Here is an 18,297-nt window from a genome sequence, read left to right on the forward strand (position 1 = left end):
TGGTCACCTAACATATTCAGTGGCGGTTCTAGACCAGTTTTACTGTGGGGGCCAAGCAGGGGCCAGTGTTTAATCAGAGGGGCACTTTAAAAAATGGCAAAGATGATATTTAAGCATTCAACCCCTTTATTTTAGCTTATTTAAAAATCTAATTTAAATATATTTGGAAGATACAAATACACTGATTGAAACAATGAGACTTACCAACAATAACAACTATTTTTGTATGACAATGACATTTCTAACTTTTGTGCACAATTACTATCTTTTATTTTGAAAGCTTTTATTTCACAATTATACTATTATACAATGTACACATTCTGGGTTCATTTTGTGTATAATGAGATATTGTTTGAACAGAAAATAGGTGAGAATTGTTCCGTTGTTCATCGTTGTAAAGGGGCCACAGCAGGGGCCAAGGGCTTCTTCACAGGGGCAGTGGCCCCTGTAATATATATATATATATATATATATATATATATATATATATATATTTTAAATAAAAAAACATATAGCACTCCTGTAGCAATGACAGTTGGCTCTTATAGTTCTGTACTTACTTGATTCCTGTGGTCTATGTCTAGTACCTTCAGGTTGAATGCATTTATTGTAAGTCGCTTTGGACAAAAGCGTCAGCTAAATGACATGTAATGTAATGTAATGTAATGTAATTTTATCTATTAACCTGCTGGCTGCTGTAGCTTATCTGGCCACTAGAGGGCAACAACAGCTCTAACAAAAATAAAGTGTCACATGTTTATTATACAGTTTCATTATCTTCATGTGTGTATTGTATTATCCTCCCATGAATCGTTCAATAAAAGTAAATATTAAAAGCAGATCAGGGTTCAAAGCAGTAACTGAGAAATAAATTGGAGGAGGTTTAAATTATTTTGATCCCATAAACATGTAAGTGCTCAATATAAAAGCTATTTGTGCTGCTTATAAATAATAATAATAATTTCCAAGCTATTAGGATGTCTTGGGGATTTTTAAAACCCTTTTTATTACTTACAAAGCTTAGAAAAAAACAACTAATGACAACATGTGAACAACCATTCAATACAAAGTAATGTACAAAAGTCAAAGGGAGGCTGCGGTACATGTGATGTATATATTTTTATATAATCAAGGCATGTATGTCATGTTAAGGTATGATTTAAACTTCTCCATGTTTTTAGAGGAGAAAAACCCCATCCGTTTAATTATAAATTATACAGGTGATATGTGGCTTGTTTTTTGTTGTTGCAATGAAACACAAAACCTTTTCACAAATTTGGCAGTACAAACAAAATCTTTATAGTCTGAACTAACTGGCAAGAGTGAGGCAGAAAGTAAACAATTCAACAGAAACACATAAAACATCAAAAATCACAAAGTGATTCAGCACTGACTAAATCAGCTGGCAAGGCATCTGGCAAATAGTAAAACATCAGAAAACATATTCCCAGAGAAAACATGAGATCAACATCTTTCAAGTCATCTGGGCTTAATGAATCAGTTGGCAATTGTTGGACGAGAAAGTAAATAACCAATCAAAAAAATAAAAACACCATAAAACAACATTCCAGTGACCTGAATAGTTCATGTAAATTCAAGCATTTGTATAAAAATGGCAATAAAAGGGCGAGTCTTTGACAGTATGTTGGATTAATATAATACTGTTTCTACATATTTTTTGGTAAAAAATCCACTGTAACCTTTGGCCTAAAATGTTATATCTTCAGTCAGCTGTGGTAACAATCTCAGGTGATAACAGTTGGCTTAAAGGGCTTCAGTGTCTGATTTTCAACCAGAGACCCTGAAAAATGCGAAAGGTAGAATGATTGTTTTAGGCCTCCGCCTCTGTGAGAACTGAACTTCTGCCGAACAGTGTGGTGAGCAGAGAGTCTGGCTTCTTCTCTTGTCTCGATCTTCTCCTGCAATAGAAACACAAGATAAGATAAGATAAGATAAGATAAGATAAGATAAGATAAGATAAGATAAGATAAGATAAGCAAAAGACACAGACAAATTCTGGAAATCTGTTACCAGACCAAGTTTACAGGCCTGGCTTGCAGGAATGTCACACTGTCTTGCCCTTGAAAAACATATTCTTCCTTTAATAAAATACTATAAGTTTGGGTTAAAAGTTATTTATGCAAGGGACAATAATTTGTGAAACTGGGTTAGTTACTTCTAGTATCCCCCAGGGGTCAGTATTTATACTGCATATTAATAACAAATGTAAAATGTCCAATATATTGAAGTTATTATTGTTTACTGATGATACAAATATTTTCTTTTAATTGCTTTATTCTTTTAATTTTCTGTAAATATTACTTGTTTGTATTATCATTTCTCTTTTTTTTTAGTAGAGTAGTAGAGTTTAGAGTTACAATTAGTAATTTTATACATACATAAAGATACATACATTATTTATACACATTATATACATGAAATACTTTACATGGCTGCTATTGAACATTATTACTAATATCTCACATACACACACACACACACACACACACACACACACACACATACACATATATATATATATATATATATATATATATAGTATAAGCATTCATAACCCTTGGATGTTTCAGCCTTTTGTTGCTTTTACACATGAAATCATGGTCAATATAATTTGGCCGTTTAATAAAAGAATTTGCAAAAAAAAAAACCCTCTTTAATATCAAAGTGAAAACGTTTTTTTTTTACAAAATAATAATTAATTAAAAATATATAAGGTAAAATAAATGAGTGCATGAGTATTCATCCCCCTTAAAAGTAACTGACCTAATTGCAGCTAGTTTGATGCAGCAGTGTCACAGTTATGTTAGCTGATGTGTGTCAAGTGATTAAAGTATAAAAACACGTGTGTCTGGGAGGTCCAATCTCTGGTTCACCACTATTCCTGCTACAATTGCAACATGAAGACAAAAGAACACTCCTAGAAGTCAGGAGATGGCTACAAAAAATTTCAACTCACAGAGTTCAGTTAAACCATCATTAAGAAATGGAAGCAGTATGGCACTTGTTTAAATCTGCCTAGAGCTGGTCATCTTCACAATCTGAGTGACTCGACAAGAAGAAGCCCCAGTTTGGGAGGCATTCAACTCTTGCAGAAAGGCAGACCTATTGCAAGCTGCTCCACATTTTGTCACTCCAGTGACACCAGGGAGCAGAAGAGACGCAGTAAACCATTGGGCGGTTGTGGAGAATTTTATTCACACATCACCTTTTAGAGCCCATATACATTGCCCTATTATAATTTGTGCAGTTTGTTAGTCTCCCAACCTACGAGGTCTGTCCTTTTTGTTTTATGGGTAAACTTAACAGTTCTGTAAGTCACTTTAATTGTGCAAAATTTTGCTGCACACACCATGGAGAATTGTTTTTGTTGAGAATCCCACTTGGGAGGCAGTAAACTCGCAAAAAGGTAGACCTACTGCAAAAACTGCTTGCAACTTTGGCATTACAGTGACATCTGGAAGCAGACAAGATGCAGTAAAGCAAGCAGTAGTCACTGGTTTGTAGGAGAGACAGATGATGTGGGTGAAGAGGGTGACTGTAGACTGTAGCTAAAGCAAATGAAGTCTAAACCAATGATGATGCAGTTGGCATGCCAAGAAAGGCAAAGTGAAAAGATGCAAACCATTTGAGAGAGCTGAACCTTGAAGAGCTCTTAAGTCTAGTAAACAGTTCATGTCAAATGGCTTTGATATTGGAACAACGGTTGTTCCAATATCAAGAATCCTTGGCTTTCTTTTTACTTTTTTACCCTTTTATTTGTCTTTTGTATCTCTAACTCTGTTTTGGATTGAGTTTTTATTACTATTTTATTCTATTTTATTTTATTGCTTTACTGTTTTTAGTATTTTATTCTTTTTATTGTTTTTATTTATACCCAGTTGTGTATGATTTATTCTATTTTAATAACTGTACAGCACTTTGGTCAACTGAGGTTTTTTTTAAATTAAATGAGTATTTCACTCTTTGAGCAGGTTGTTGAAACGTTTAGTTCTGAAGGTATAAAGATAATTCAAACTTGTGGAATTTGCCGAACAACAGTTTGCTTGAGCGTTGTTGTAAATCATGGGAAGAGGAAGATTTAGATGACGTGAAAAATCTCATTTTGTTGGAGCAGTTCAAGCGCTGTGTTCATGGGTAGGGTTGCTGCATATCTGCACGAACACAAAGGTCTGCATCTTTTTATATGCAGTATCGTATAAAAAAGGGTAAAAAAAACCCCATACAATATAATATAGAAAGTATACAGAATATATTTAAGATATGCTGCACTGCAAATATTTAAAAGTAGAAAGTGTGCTATTCAATTTGATAAGAATGAGTATAATAAAATGATATAATATACTACACTGTATATGTGTGTATTTACTCACACTTTGAGTCCAGCACCAACACACAGCAACAACACCAGTATGGTGATGATGGCAACAGCGATATATACATAGACAGGAACCATCTCCCATTCTGGTTCAGCTGCCACATCTGTCTTTTCTGAAACAAGAGCAAACACACATACACACAAGGTCAAGTTTATATCCAGTTTATTTACATACTCCTTCAACAAAAAACATCAATGAAGAAAACAGACAAGTCAACAAATCTATCTAAAAAAACAATTAATTATGAACACAATGTCCAAATAGAAGCAGAAGATGTTTGGACTTTTTTTTTTTTTTTAAAGTAAGCGGTATATAGACGTAATTTGGGCACATCTTTTGCTGTGTTAAAGCTTTATTGCAGCATTTTATATTAATGAGACGGACATTGATACTTTTTAAAAACAGACTTCAGAAAAAAATAATTAAAAATTAGTGTTAGTATAGAAGTAGTATGGCTGAAAAGGAGAAACAAGCTGTATAATAATCCATTTTTGTTGTTGCAATGCATCATTATATTTTCACGGATTAGAGACATCAATGAGTATTTCTCATGTTTTTGAAGTTCAGAAAGTTTTAAATTGATAAAAGAGGTCTGGTTAAAATTAGACTGTAGCTTTAAGAGCCTGGTTTGCATTAGAGTCTATGAAATAAAAGATGGTTTGTCAGCATAAAAACATTGCAATAATAAGTTGTAAAATAAATATTCATGGACAGGGTAAACAGCAGGGGGCCTAATACTGACCCATTTGGGACACAATAGTGCAATGAAGGAGACTCACAAAGTTATAATTCAAACTTTTATTCTATGAAAAGTCACGATACTTCAAAACAGTTGCATATGCTTTGCATTTCACCAATATTGGTAGAAATTGGCAGGAATTTAAACTGGCAGGAGAATTGGCAAGTGGCAGGTCAATAAACATTAAAACAAAGAACCAATAAGTTTTCTTCAGTATTCATGTACAGACAAAAGCAGGGCTCAAGACACTTGTAAATCAGGTAAATAGGTAGTCTGTTGCCCATTTAGCTTCAAGGGGCAAAAATAAATACTTGACCTCGATTGACTCCCTAATTTTTCCTCTCTGTGCAACTCATACAGCCTGCTGTTAAACTCAGCAAAATACAGACATATAATACAAATATCACAAACACATTTAACGTCCTTTAATAAGTACAATTAAAGCTGACTCTCTGCTGTTTATAGTTCACTTTATGATCACTTTAAGCCTTCTAATTATCACAAATCCAATTCCAATAAAATTGGGCCACTGTCTAAAACTTAAAATAAAACAGAATGTTTTATTTATTAATCCTTTGTGGCACACATTCAAATGAAAACTGTACAAAGAAAATATATTTTGGTGGAGATAAAAAGAAGATGAGCCTTCATCCTGCTTCCCTCCAAAGGAGCAGATCGTGGCTGCATCAGTGTCTGTAAAGAAATAGGAGAAATAAGAAAGTTTGCACAAATCATGCTTCTATTTTGTTTGTTTCTTGTTGTTGTTGTTTTTCAATTTTGGTAAACTAACCTTAACCCCTGAACTGTCATTTTGTTTTTGTTATACTTTAAAACAAAAACTGATTTTCAAATAATTAATTCATTGTCAGTATATGTATTATTTGTAGTTCTCACTGCTTAAATTTCAAACAAAATCCTAATGAAATGCAGCAAAATAAAAACAAAGTTACAGTTAACATGAAAACAGAAGGTATGAGAATAATCTGTTTAAACTTGAACAATGCTGTATGCATTATATGTTTTGCAATATCATAATAGAAGTATAGCATACTCATATTTATAATAGATCATGTGTTGCAGTGCATCATTCCAACTGACTGTAGATTCAGTCATTTGTGCGCTGAAATGATATTCTGTGCTTCCTATTTACTTAATTCATGCTCTTAGATGAGTCATTTGGAATTATTATTATTATAGTAGCATATATGTAGTCTATGAGTATTATAAATGTGAAATTAGACTTACTATTTGATGACGACATCAGGGTCTTCCAGCTGGGTATCCATCAAGTTAGTTTGACTCATTGGGACTTTTAGTTGCGGCTTAAAACAAAAAAGTTGCTTCACATCTTAGTTTATATTTCGTAAACTCTTCAAGTACATATTTCAGGAATTTAAACTCATGTTTCATAAATCCTTATGCTTTAGTTTTCTCAATTGTCTGTTACATATCACTGTGAGAGTGAGTTGGAGATTGAGTAAGATAACGTTGACTGTCATCAGTTATGGACCATTCAGAAAAATCTTTGACACTAATCTTGTTCTTCACACTCTGATGAAGAGATATCATCATTACCTGGGTAGCATGACAGATGACTCCACTCGCTCCATAAGCTCTTTTCTGCACAGTACTTATTCAACGTGGCCCGAACCCTGTAGCAGTTTCTCTCATTGTTGAGGCTGGATGGCAGAGTTACAGTCTTCTGTTTGGTAGAAATCTTCTGCTGCTAACAACAAAAACAAATGAATATAACAGTTAGAGATTGACTTCTTCTGGCTCTAATTTCGTTCAGAGACAAAGGATTCTTGCAAATGCCATTAGCAGGAGGGGGGCGGCTGTGGCTCGGTTGGTAGAGCTGTCGCCCAGGGGCAGTTCTACACAGGGGCCTACAGGGGCCACTGCCCCTGTGAAGAAGCCCTTGGCCCCTGCTGTGGCCCCTGTGTCAAATTAATACTAAAATGATCAATTTATAACGATGAACAATGGAGTCTTTTTGGGCTTTTTTGTCAATTTTTTAAATCCTTTTCATGTCTTTACGTGTCTTTGTAAGTCATTTTGTGTCTTTTTTGGTAATTTGTGTCTTTTTTGTGTCTTTTTGTGTCTTTTTTTGGTAATTTTTTTGTCTGTTGTTGTGTCTTTTTTAGTTATTTTGTGTCTTTTTTTGTCATTTTGTGTCTTTTTTGTCATTGGAGTCATTTATGTGTCTTTTTTGTGTCTGTTTTAGTTATTTTGTGTCTTCTTTTTTTGGTGATTTTGTGTCTTTTTTGGTAATTTTTTTGTCTGTTGTGTCTTTTTTAGTTATTTTGTGTCTTTTTTTGTCATTTTGTGTCTTTTTTGTCATTGGTGTCATTTATGTGTCTTTTTTGTGTCTGTTTTAGTTATTTTGTGTCTTCTTTTTTTGGTGATTTTGTGTCTTTTTTTGTCATTTTGTGTCTTTTTTTGTCATTGGTGTCATTTATGTGTCTTTTTTTGGTCATTTTGTGCCTTTTTTTAGTCATTTTGTATCTTTTTTGTCATTTTTGTGTCTTCTGTGGGTTTTTTTGTTATTCTGTCTTCTCATTTTGTGTCTTTTTTGTCATTGGTGTCATTTATGTGTCTTTTTTGGCCATTTTGTGTCTTTTTCAAGACATTCAAAGATTTTGAATGCTTAAATGTCATCTTTGCCATTTTTTCATGTGCTAATGTGCCCCTCTGATTAAACACTGGCCCCTCCTTGGCCCCCACAGTAAAATTGGTCTAGAACTGCCACTGCTGTCGCCCACAGTTCGGAAGGTTGGTGGTTTGATCCTGTGTCAAAGTATCCTCGGGCAAGATACTGAACACAATATTGCTCCCAATGCTGCGTTCATTGGTGTGTGAATGAATTCCTGATGGTGGCTGGTGGCACCATGTATGGTAGCCTCAGCCACCAGTCAGCTGCTACATGTCTTTACGTGTCTTTGTAAGTCATTTTGTGTCTTTTTTGGTCATTTGTGTCTTTTTTGTGTCTTTTTTTGGTAATTTTTTTGTCTGTTGTTGTGTCTTTTTTAGTTATTTTGTGTCTTTTTTTGTCATTTTGTGTCTTTTTTGTCATTGGTGTCATTTATGTGTCTTTTTTGTGTCTGTTTTAGTTATTTTGTGTCTTCTTTTTTTGGTGATTTTGTGTCTTTTTTGGTCATTTTGTGTCTTTTTTTTTTGTCATTGGTGCCTAAAGCCAGACTAAAAACCAAAGGTGACCGTACCTTTGTGGCAGCAGCCCCAAGGCTCTGGAATAACCTGCCCTGGCACATCCGATCTGCAGCATCTTTTGAGGTTTTTAAATCCTCCTTAAAAACACACTTTTTCTCCCTGGCTTTTAATCAAGTTTAAGTGGACATCTTGCAAAAACAAAATTTTTATTTAAATGTTTTATTCATTTTATTATATTTTTATTTTATTTTATTGTAGTGTTGCACTGTTTTTATGTATTTTAGTATTTTATTTTTTACCGTATTTCCTGCAACTGTGATATCTGTACAGCACTTTGGTCAATCCTGGTTGTTTTAAATGTGCTCTATAAATAAAGTTTGACTTGACTTGACTTGACTTGACTTGACTTGACTTGACTTGAATGTGAATGAAAGGGTGGATGATCGCTGTCTGTAATGTTAAGCGATTTAAGTGGTCCCAAACACAAGAAAAGCGCTATATAAGTGCAGTCCATTTACCATTTAGGAGCACTCTTTAATCCTTGAAACGTATGTTTTCTTTTAAAAATTGCGAAAATAGAGTATTATCGTAGAAAGAAACTGTGAAAACAGGCATTATTGAATTTGAAGTTAATTTGAACTTTTCCACAGTCCTTGAATGGATCATAGATCATCATTAGAAAAAGTAACCAAAACAAAGCCTAAAATAATCATTTTATTCTACATTTCTCATTCAAAATGTATAACCGTTTGGAATAACTTAATCCTGTTAAAAACATTAAATTATGCTCCAAAACGAGACTGAGAAGCCATAATTGATTCTGCTGAGATGAACTGAAAAATCATAACTGCAGGCTGTTTACACGGAGCAGAGAGGAGAGGACAGGAGAGGTTGTAAGTAAAGTCTGTGAAAATGTAAATAGTTCTAAATGTATAGCATGTGGAGACCCTGTTTAAAAACCCAATATTCTTGACACTTGTGGGCACTTGGAAATGTGTTTTGGATATATAAATTCAATTTTATTCCAATAATAAAAAAGAAAAATTATCAGAGAAATTCAACTTGTGTTTCTTTTTTTTAAACGATGTTGATCATAACTGTGTTATACTGCATAAAAGACATTTTTGAGTTTTTCTAGCCATAATTGTGCTGATTCCATAGAGCTGCAGGACAAGCTCCCCCTCAGTATCAGAGCAGAGAGTCTGTGTATCATTTTAAAAAACTTTTAAAAACCTACTTGTACAGACTGTCATTTGTGCAATGATTTCTAACGTTCTTACACATATTTTAATTTTGTATCCTATTATTTTTGCTTGTTCACTGTTTTTGATGATGTTCTGTTATTTTTGTTTTAACTGTTGTATTGCCTCCATGATAATGTACTTTGTAAAGAACCTTGTAACCCTGGTTTTGAAAGGTGCTATAGAAATATAGTAATAAATAAATAAATAAATATCTACTGCAGTGAAATACAAGGACACAGTGAGTAAAATGTGAAAAAAGAGCAAAACACGCCCTGAAACCGCATGGGGTTCAGAGGGTTAAACTTGAAAAGTGAGCTCATATTCTGATTCACAAGACATTCAAAATGTGTTTTGTCTTTTCAGAAGTCTTTTGGGATCATCACTGCCCTTTATGAGGGAATTAAACAAATGACAAGCAGAGCAGGTTGACAAAAGAAATTAATCTCCACCCAGAAACTCTTTGGTGTGGGTGTAAAAAAAAGAAAAGGGATGAGAATGGAAAGTTTGAAGATGATTGATGTTAATGTTACTCCTGTAGCATACTAATCCAGTTTTATAAACGGTCTGTCATCACACATCATACTCAAAGCAAATAAAGGGCGCAGAAAGCTATCCATGCTCTGCACTCTTTTTTTAAAGTACTAAACTGAAACTACTTTTTTAGGAAAACCATACCGAAGTCATTTTCCCATCAGGTTCCTGTTGCTTGTGGTCCACCTCCCATTCCAGGCAGTGTTCAGGAATCTTCCCAGCAGGACTGTCCCAGTGGAGCTCCAGCTGTGCATCCAGGCCTGTTTTTAGCTGAAGCTTCTCTGGAGCGTCAGGCTTTACTGCATAAACATTAAAAACAGATTGGGAGACAGACGTAAGCTGGGTGGAAAACAAAAAGCAGGTTTGGATAAAATCACAGTCAGGCAAGTAATGAGACGAGAGACACAGCCCAAACATTCGGGCTGCAATCGCTGTATAATCGCACAGTTTGCATGTTATGGTTGAATTACTCCAGGAGGCAAACATGTACCATGGTTTTGGATTTGCAGGGTGGTGAATGTTGGTTTCAGGGGCCCCTCAGGAGATGAGCCATTTACACAGAAGTTGATATCTGTGAACTCAGGGAGGGATTTCTCACTGAAATTGCAGCCAATCCTGGTTCCGCTTGAAATCAGGTATTTCGAACATTCCTCTGCCTTTTCCAGCTTTTTGTGCCTGAGGGAAGAGAGAATCCCCAACATATACTTGTGAAAGGTTTTGTATATGAACAAAATATTTATTCACATGATATCATACAAATTATATCTATTGCATTTAATGTTGTGAAACTGTTTCACATTCTCTGTTTTAACCCTCTTTTTTTTAAATGTTTTACTCACTGTGGCCTAGTATTTTACTTTAATATGTAAGTCCTGCAGCTCCAAGAGAATTTATGTATACAACACTTTTCCAAGTACCAACAAGTATCACGAATATTGGAAAAAAAACTGCATCTCTACACACCATCTCCTGTCCTCTCCTCTCTGCTCTGTGTAAACAGATTTTCAGTGAATATTTGTCACGTGACCGTTCATCTCAGCAGAATAAATCAGAGTGTCGCTGATGAGCAGAATTTAATGTTTTCAACAGGATTTAGTTATTCCAAGCAGGTTTTTTGCAACATTTAAATAATGCATGGAGAAGACTGTTGGAAAGTTAAATTTTCGACAACAATGCCTGTTAAAGTTTCTTTCTACAATAAACAGTGTATTTTTGGGGATCTTTTAAAGCAACAGTGTTTCGGGGGTTCAGGGGGTAAACACTCTCTTAATGTTGTCAATTTGTAACTACTTGATTAGTGTTAGGCAACAAAAATACTGTGCTACGTTTCACATAACCTACGTGCAGAAGTTACTTTACAGGTTAACTTCAAATGACAATTTTGACTTTTGGTTTCACAGGGGACATGGACACTGCTGTCCTGATTCAAAGTCCTTAAACAGACCTTTATCGTCTTTATATTATACGTCACTTCGCTTCCCCTTAATAACTACGGCCACTAGAGGTCGCCATATGACAGGAAATGTCAATACGGGTCATAATAAGCTGCACCGAACAGCCTGGTTCCATGGCCTCTGTTTTGTGGTACACATTAGCAATAAAACTTGACACTAGAAGTATTCTAAAACACTTAAATAAATCATCAAACTCTTTTTTTAGAACCATGAGCAATTCTCAGCATAATCTAGACAATCTTGAGACTAAAGCGGATGTAAACCAGCCAAAGAACCACCAGAACTATGCTCTTGGGATCTTAAATATATTTTTCAAATTTAAAGGCAGTCCATGCAAAGTTCTTCAGATATTAGCCTCGTGGTGGGTTAATGCTAGGGTTTGGAGATGAAAAGACGATATGAAAAATCAGGGGACATACCAGAAGTATAGATGTTGCTGTGAGTTGGCCGGCGCCTTTGAGCTTTTTCTCCAGTTGCACTCCACGTACTTCATGTTATGGTACACGCAGATTAAATCCTGGACTGCAGTATCCTCAACACCTAGAGATAAAAATGGAATAAAACAAATAAACGTCAGTTTTTGATTTTTCCAAAAAATCTCATTTTGATGTTTTTAATCATCATCATTTAAACACTGAGGACTGACCAGTGCTGGGAGGTTTCTGGACCAGTTCAGTGTAGCTCGTACTCTTGATCAGAGTGCCGTTGGTGCAGGGTCCACTCAGCAAGGTGTACACCCTCACTCTCACATCCTTCATAAGATCAAACTGGGCAGTTTGTGTCCTCATAGGTGTCCTGATGCCCTGCCAATCCAAAAAAATACACTTGTTAATCAGTTTTCAGTTGTCAGCTTCATATTTAGTCTAAAGTGGTTAATTTAGTGTAATCATCACTTTTAGAAAGTAGTGTTGACTTCCATTAGAATTGTTTGTAAATATTTCATTTTGTTAGTAAATCATTATTCATTGCTAATACTCTGTTGACCTATTTTTCCTTTTTTTCTCCGAGTTATTTTTACATAAACAGTTATTCCCTAGACGAATTGGGGACATAACATATTTGGGGGCTCGTCCAGGATTTGGACAAAGGACCTCTCGCAAAGACATTGCTAGGGGAAACCTGCTTCCTCTTTAAGCTTGTATTCAAAGCTGGTTTTGTTTTCATTTGATCCTGTTTAAAACCAAGTCTAAAGCCTCAACTAATGACTCAAGAAGATGATGTCCTGAAGCATTCAAGTATTTTGAGAAACTGATAAATGCATTTTGAGACTGGACTGGGCTTTCATCAAGTCAAACTTTGGTAGTGGCTGTTTATTTCATATTTAACAATAAAAAGTACAATATGTAACTTTTCCACATTGAAATATCCAAAAACGTGAAGACAAATGTTGAGTTGTGTACTTAATTTTCAAACCCCAAAGAAAAAAATTGCAATTTTAATTAAGAATCAATCATAAATTGGCTGTTTTATCAAGCTTTATGCCACATTTTTACAATATGCTTTTTAGATATTGGTTGTTTTTTAATTATATATTTTAACCTGATGAAGGATTTTAGTCATCAGACATCTGGATCTTAAGCTATCAGAGAAGCAGGCTGATGATCAAGGTTTCAGGATGTCCTGTTTCCACCTAATAGTGTCGGAGAAAACTGTTTTTTTTAATGTGAAACTGTAATAAAAATGATATCTATCTATTATAAAAATTATATCTATTGCATTTAATGTTGTTGTTGTTAATGTTTACTCACTGTGGCCTTGTATTTTACTTTAATATGTAAGTCCTGCAGCTCCAAGATAATTTAGATATACAACACTTTTGCAAGTACCAACAAGTATCATGAATATTGGAAAAAAAAACTGCGTCTCTACACATCATACATTTACACCCTCTACTTCCAACCTCTCCTGTCCTCTCCTCTCTGCTCTGTGTAAACAGATTTTCAGTGAATATTTGTCACGTGACCGTTCATCTCAGCAGAATCAATCATGGCTTCACAGTGTCGCTGATGAGCAGAATTTAATGTTTTCAACAGGATTTAGTTATTCCAAGCAGGTTTTTTTGCAACATTTAAATAATGCATGGAGAAGACTGTTGGAAAGTTCAAAGTAAAAACACTCACTGCTTTGTGTTTTTACTGGTTTTAAGAGCAACACCTGTTTGTTTGTGAGAGGAGAAGACTTTCAGTTAGTTGTGAAGACAACAACCCCCATGGTCCCGCATGACTTTGAACTTTGTGTTGGGTTCAGTTTGCTATCCGTGTAGTCGTAGTCATCATGGGCTCAGATATGAACATTGTCTTTGTCATAACATAGTGGTATCATGCGTCACAGATACCAGCATCATATGTTAATATTACCATGTCTGTTCCTGCTTAACTGTCTACAGCCATAAATTCAATCTGTGACTCCGTCAGTTCTGTGACTCAGTCCTCAGCTATTTCACACACAAAAAAAATGCAAGAAGAAGAGAGGAGAGCTGGATAACAAATGCTTAAAGGGTACTTTTGCCCCACAATAAAAATATTATTTAATAAAAGAGCAATGAAAGACTTGTTGACGGGTGAACCTCAATTTCTCGGAGCATCAACGAGCCTTGCGGCTGTATAAAATTTAATCCAGGTGAACTTGTTCTCGCATCAAAATGTCATCATGTCAATCCCGACACTACCTGAGGACACAGCTAAACCAAACTCTAAAGTTATCTGTTTTAGTACTGCACCCTAAATATGCTAATAATTTATCTAAAGCACTGACTCAACACTGTAAACATCCACATAAAAGGAGAAAGGGCTGATCATCTAAAATTATTTTTTAAGTATAAAAATGGATTTTTACCCAATCCATATCTATCTGGACACATTGGTGCTAATTGTTGTACTCATGTCTACCCCATGTCTTTGTAATTACCATTCAGCATTGCACTTTTGTTATACTGAAAATCCTTCAATAAACAGATTTTGATTTTTTTTAAAATTGATTTTTCTCCCCCTACAGAGTTGTATGAACTCAGCAGGTCCCACAGATGCATCAAAAGCATAAATCCTTCCACAAAAAGTGCATTTTCTGCAGGTTATATGCACAATCCTGCTGAGATGGAACAATCCTTTTCTTCATTAATATAATCAGTTAGCATACCAATATTGCCACTAAACAAACACAATTTTAGAGAAGTATTAACAATATTATAACTGTTAAATGTATGATAAGTATGAGGTAAATAAATTTCCTGTAATGTATAATAATCAATTTTTGCAGGAGTGCCTTCATGTCAGATCTGAATGAACGGTGAGAACTTACAGTCCAGCTGTCCTTGTATGTGTTGAAGTACTCCAGCTGGTACAGTTCTGAGCACTCTGTCATATTAATCAGGCTGGCTGGGGGGCTCCATGCAATCTCAACGTGGCCAAGATGGCCAAGATCAATGATCTCAAGGTTCTCAGGAGGATCCACTGCAGGTGGGAAAAAACAAATTTAAAAATAGCACAGTTTACTGTGTGTATTCATTACAAACGTGTTTTTGTAGTGTGACTGCTAGAGGTTTATTTTGGAATGGTTTGCACAAAGTCGCACCCATACTGGCAAAACTCCCTCTTTCTGCAGAACAAGGAGATTATTGTGCTCCACATTTTATGCAAATTTTAAAAAAATCACTCATGTGAAGAGTGGCAAGAGTGACAATCTGGACCAACCTGTAAGTCCATTGCAATGCATGCTCTCCCTCCAGGTTATCAAGAGCAGCATCAGGGGAGCCAGCCAGCATTTACTTGCCATCGGTATGTAGGATTCAGTTGTAGCCTATTACTTAAGACTGGAAAAAAAAAAACATGTTAAAGTACAAAAAATATCAAATAATATCTATCACTGAGTGAGCTCACTTTAAATTCTGCTCTCTAGTTATTTATCTATCTACCAGGATAATGATAATTCCATTTAAAAACGCCATGAAAACTAAATAAAAGAATCAAGATTTTCAGACTGATTTCCCCTATGGTACAAAACCAAAATTACTATTATAATTGTTTTTAAAAGCTGTCAGGTTTAAGAGACGAATGTACTTACTGAACGTGAACGGAGTTTACCCCTGTGAGGCAGGTTCAGACAGTGGTTAGGAGCCGAACAGCGTGGGTGTGATATCAGCTACTAAAGCCTTCCAGTCAGACAATAGAGTCGTTCTTCTCTTCGGGTGTCTCCGTCTGTTGGACGAAAACGGTGAGCACCGACGTTTTAATGCGAATATAAATATTATGTGCAGAGGAGGAGGAAGCTGCAGGGGGGAGGCAGAGAGGATTCGTTGCTCTTTGAGAAACAAATTAGCTGCACTCTAATAATAGTAATTTCATGCCTCTAGCTGCAGCTTGTGGTTTAAGTGTATCCCAATGTCTAATGAAATTAAATGTAAAAAATTAAAACATGCACGTGCAATTGAAACCACAAGAGGTCATTGATTCGAAACATTATCCTACTTTTTCCCGGCATTTTTGCCAAAGTTTGGAAAGTTAAGATAAGTAAAATAAAATTCCATACTTACAGGCTATGTAAAATCCCAATATCAGGACAGTTTGTGAGGTTATTTTGTATGTATGAAAACAATAATAGACCTAGAGCATATTTCTTGTAAAAATAATAGCCTATAACAGCATGCAAACACGCTACACTACACTGTAAAAAATAAATATGGTCAACCCTCAAATAACGGGAAACACTTTTACATATATATATATATATATATTTGTATAATAACTATATTTATTTTATTTTTTGCTTAAACATGAGTGTGTTGACTTTTTGCGTTTTTTTAAGACTTCTTTTTACTTTTATTTACTTTTTTAATATTTAATTAAAGTTTTACTGTAAAAAAAAAAAAAAAAGGAATCTTTCAAATTTAGCAATATTCACTATATTTCAACATTCAAAAAACATGAAACAATTGAATAATACTATAATAATAATAATATTAATAATAATAATAATAATTATTATTATTATTATTATAATAACCTATAATGTCCCAGAACTTCCTTTTATGGTACTATAATACAGAACATTTCTGGAAAATAACTGGTGGCCGTGTTCTCATTCTCACGGTTAAAATTAAACAACATTTGATACATATGAGTCACCAGGTCAGTGTCTGCATTGTTACTTCTCTACGCACGATCTGAACCGCTCCCTGAGGCATCCTGACAGCCAGTCCCTGACACAGACAACAACATGATTCCCCACTGGCTTCCCACCCACAAGACCATCAGTTTTTCCAGTTTGATGTCGTCATACACATTTAAACATAATTTCTTTGCTGACAAATTAGTTTTATCCGGTTAAAATTTAACTTGAGCTTGTTCCTTTGCCTTGCATGACGTAAGTGTTGAAGGAAGTATGTTTAATAGTGTGGTGAGCGTGCCTTTTGGAGAAGAAGGATTGCCTCCCCGCGGCTCTCGCACTGTAAGCGGTCATGTAGGTTGTTTAGCTGGAATTGTGAGACTAGACTCAGGAAGGCCTGGGAAAGACTTTGGCAGGTGGCAGGATGCACACACAGGTGACAGGCAGGTCAAGGAGCACAGTACAGGACCAGCTAATCAGAGAGGCATGCATTATTTAGAACCAGAAGCCAGTCACTGTCTACAAGAAAAGCAGACAAGATGCTCTGGAAAGCTGCCCGCAGGTGGGAGAGACTTGGAAAGGAGTCAAAAGAAAGAGATCGAGCAGAAGACAGGTTGGGCAGCTTGGGATGGCAGCCCAGAAACTAAAGAAACCAATAAAACAGCTCAGCAAGATGACTTTGGAAGAACCTAAGAACCAAAGAAAAGTAAAAAACGACAAAAAAACAACAACTATAAAGACACTTCTTCTACACTACGAATACTGATTTCTACTTTCAATTGTTTTTGGTGATAAAATGTCAGCAAATAGTTCAGCAAGAAAGACCCCATAGGCAGCTTATTATGACCGTGAAATTGTATAAAGTATGGACATAGCCTCATCCTCCAACACTATTTTTCGCCAATGTTAACATAGTTCTAGTGCTGGTTCGCAGTCGGTTCAATGTTTGTGTTTCCACAGGTTATATAGCCACATTAGTACGTCATTGTATATGTCTCCGCTCTCCGCAAGCATATTAACAACAATGGCAGACTACATTGTTTCTTTACAGATGTTGGTATCCAAACACGACTGGTACAACACATTTGTGCTGCTCGTCTTGATCGCTATGGGCAGCTACGTTCTTATTAACACTTCATGTAAGAAGTGAATGTTAGACTTTGTTATAAGCTAATGCTAGCTTACTTACTTTACTCTGTGTCGATCACTTTGCAGTTAAACAAATCAAATTAAATGAATGATGCATGATGTCTTGTTGGTCACGACAATCCCGCCCCAAGCAGCGTTTTGTGGTTCGAGACCAGCAAAGAGTTGGTGCTGCTCTGGAACCAGTTTTCCTGGCTGAGAGCTGCTTCTTTGGCTGTGGAAACATGAGGAACTGGTTCAAGATTAGGCACCAGCCTTTGAACTGCATTGGAGGAAAATGGGTAAAAGAGGTGGAATGGGGGGTGACTGCCTGTCACTCAAAACATATTAATAACCTAAATATAAATTAAGAAGTGAGTGATAGCATGTCAGTTAGAACTCTGATTGACAGGTTATGAAAGCATCAACACACATGATTTGATTCTGATAAAATCAGATAAAGCATGGGGCTAGAAAATCAAATTGGTCAGATCCTTCTTTATATAGAGAACATGTGAGCAAACGGTGTTGATACACAT

General features: G+C 35.5%; 1 protein-coding gene across 1 annotated transcript; it reads right to left on the reverse strand.

Annotated features, from left to right (window-relative positions):
* Nucleotides 1-1,032: 1,032 nt before the first annotated feature.
* On the reverse strand, nt 1,033-17,862 carry il13ra2 (interleukin 13 receptor, alpha 2). Its single transcript, XM_059351191.1, has 11 exons — nt 17,823-17,862; nt 15,593-15,726; nt 15,223-15,341; nt 14,831-14,982; nt 12,180-12,336; nt 11,953-12,073; nt 10,570-10,754; nt 10,224-10,378; nt 6,712-6,862; nt 4,392-4,509; nt 1,033-1,919 (listed from the first exon to the last, which is right to left on the reverse strand). The coding sequence occupies exons 3-11, from the start codon at nt 15,302-15,304 to the stop codon at nt 1,832-1,834; spliced, it is 1,209 nt and encodes a 402-aa protein (XP_059207174.1). The 5' UTR covers nt 15,305-15,341; nt 15,593-15,726; nt 17,823-17,862; the 3' UTR covers nt 1,033-1,831.
* Nucleotides 17,863-18,297: the final 435 nt, after the last annotated feature.

The sequence above is a fragment of the Centropristis striata genome, chromosome 15 (genome assembly GCF_030273125.1).
Source record: "Centropristis striata isolate RG_2023a ecotype Rhode Island chromosome 15, C.striata_1.0, whole genome shotgun sequence".
Lineage (NCBI taxonomy): Eukaryota > Metazoa > Chordata > Actinopteri > Perciformes > Serranidae > Centropristis > Centropristis striata.

Coding starts and splice junctions, on each gene's coding strand:
- il13ra2 (XM_059351191.1), bottom strand. CDS start 15,304: ATGGCAAGTAAATGCTGGCTGGCTCCCCTGATGCTGCTCTTGATAACC. Junction 10,755..11,952: donor CAGCAACATCTATACTTCTG/GTATGTCCCCTG, acceptor CTCTTCCCTCAG/GCACAAAAAGCTGGAAAAGG. Junction 1,920..4,391: donor GTTGGTGCTGGACTCAAAGT/GTGAGTAAATAC, acceptor TTTCTATTGCAG/GAGAAGATCGAGACAAGAGA.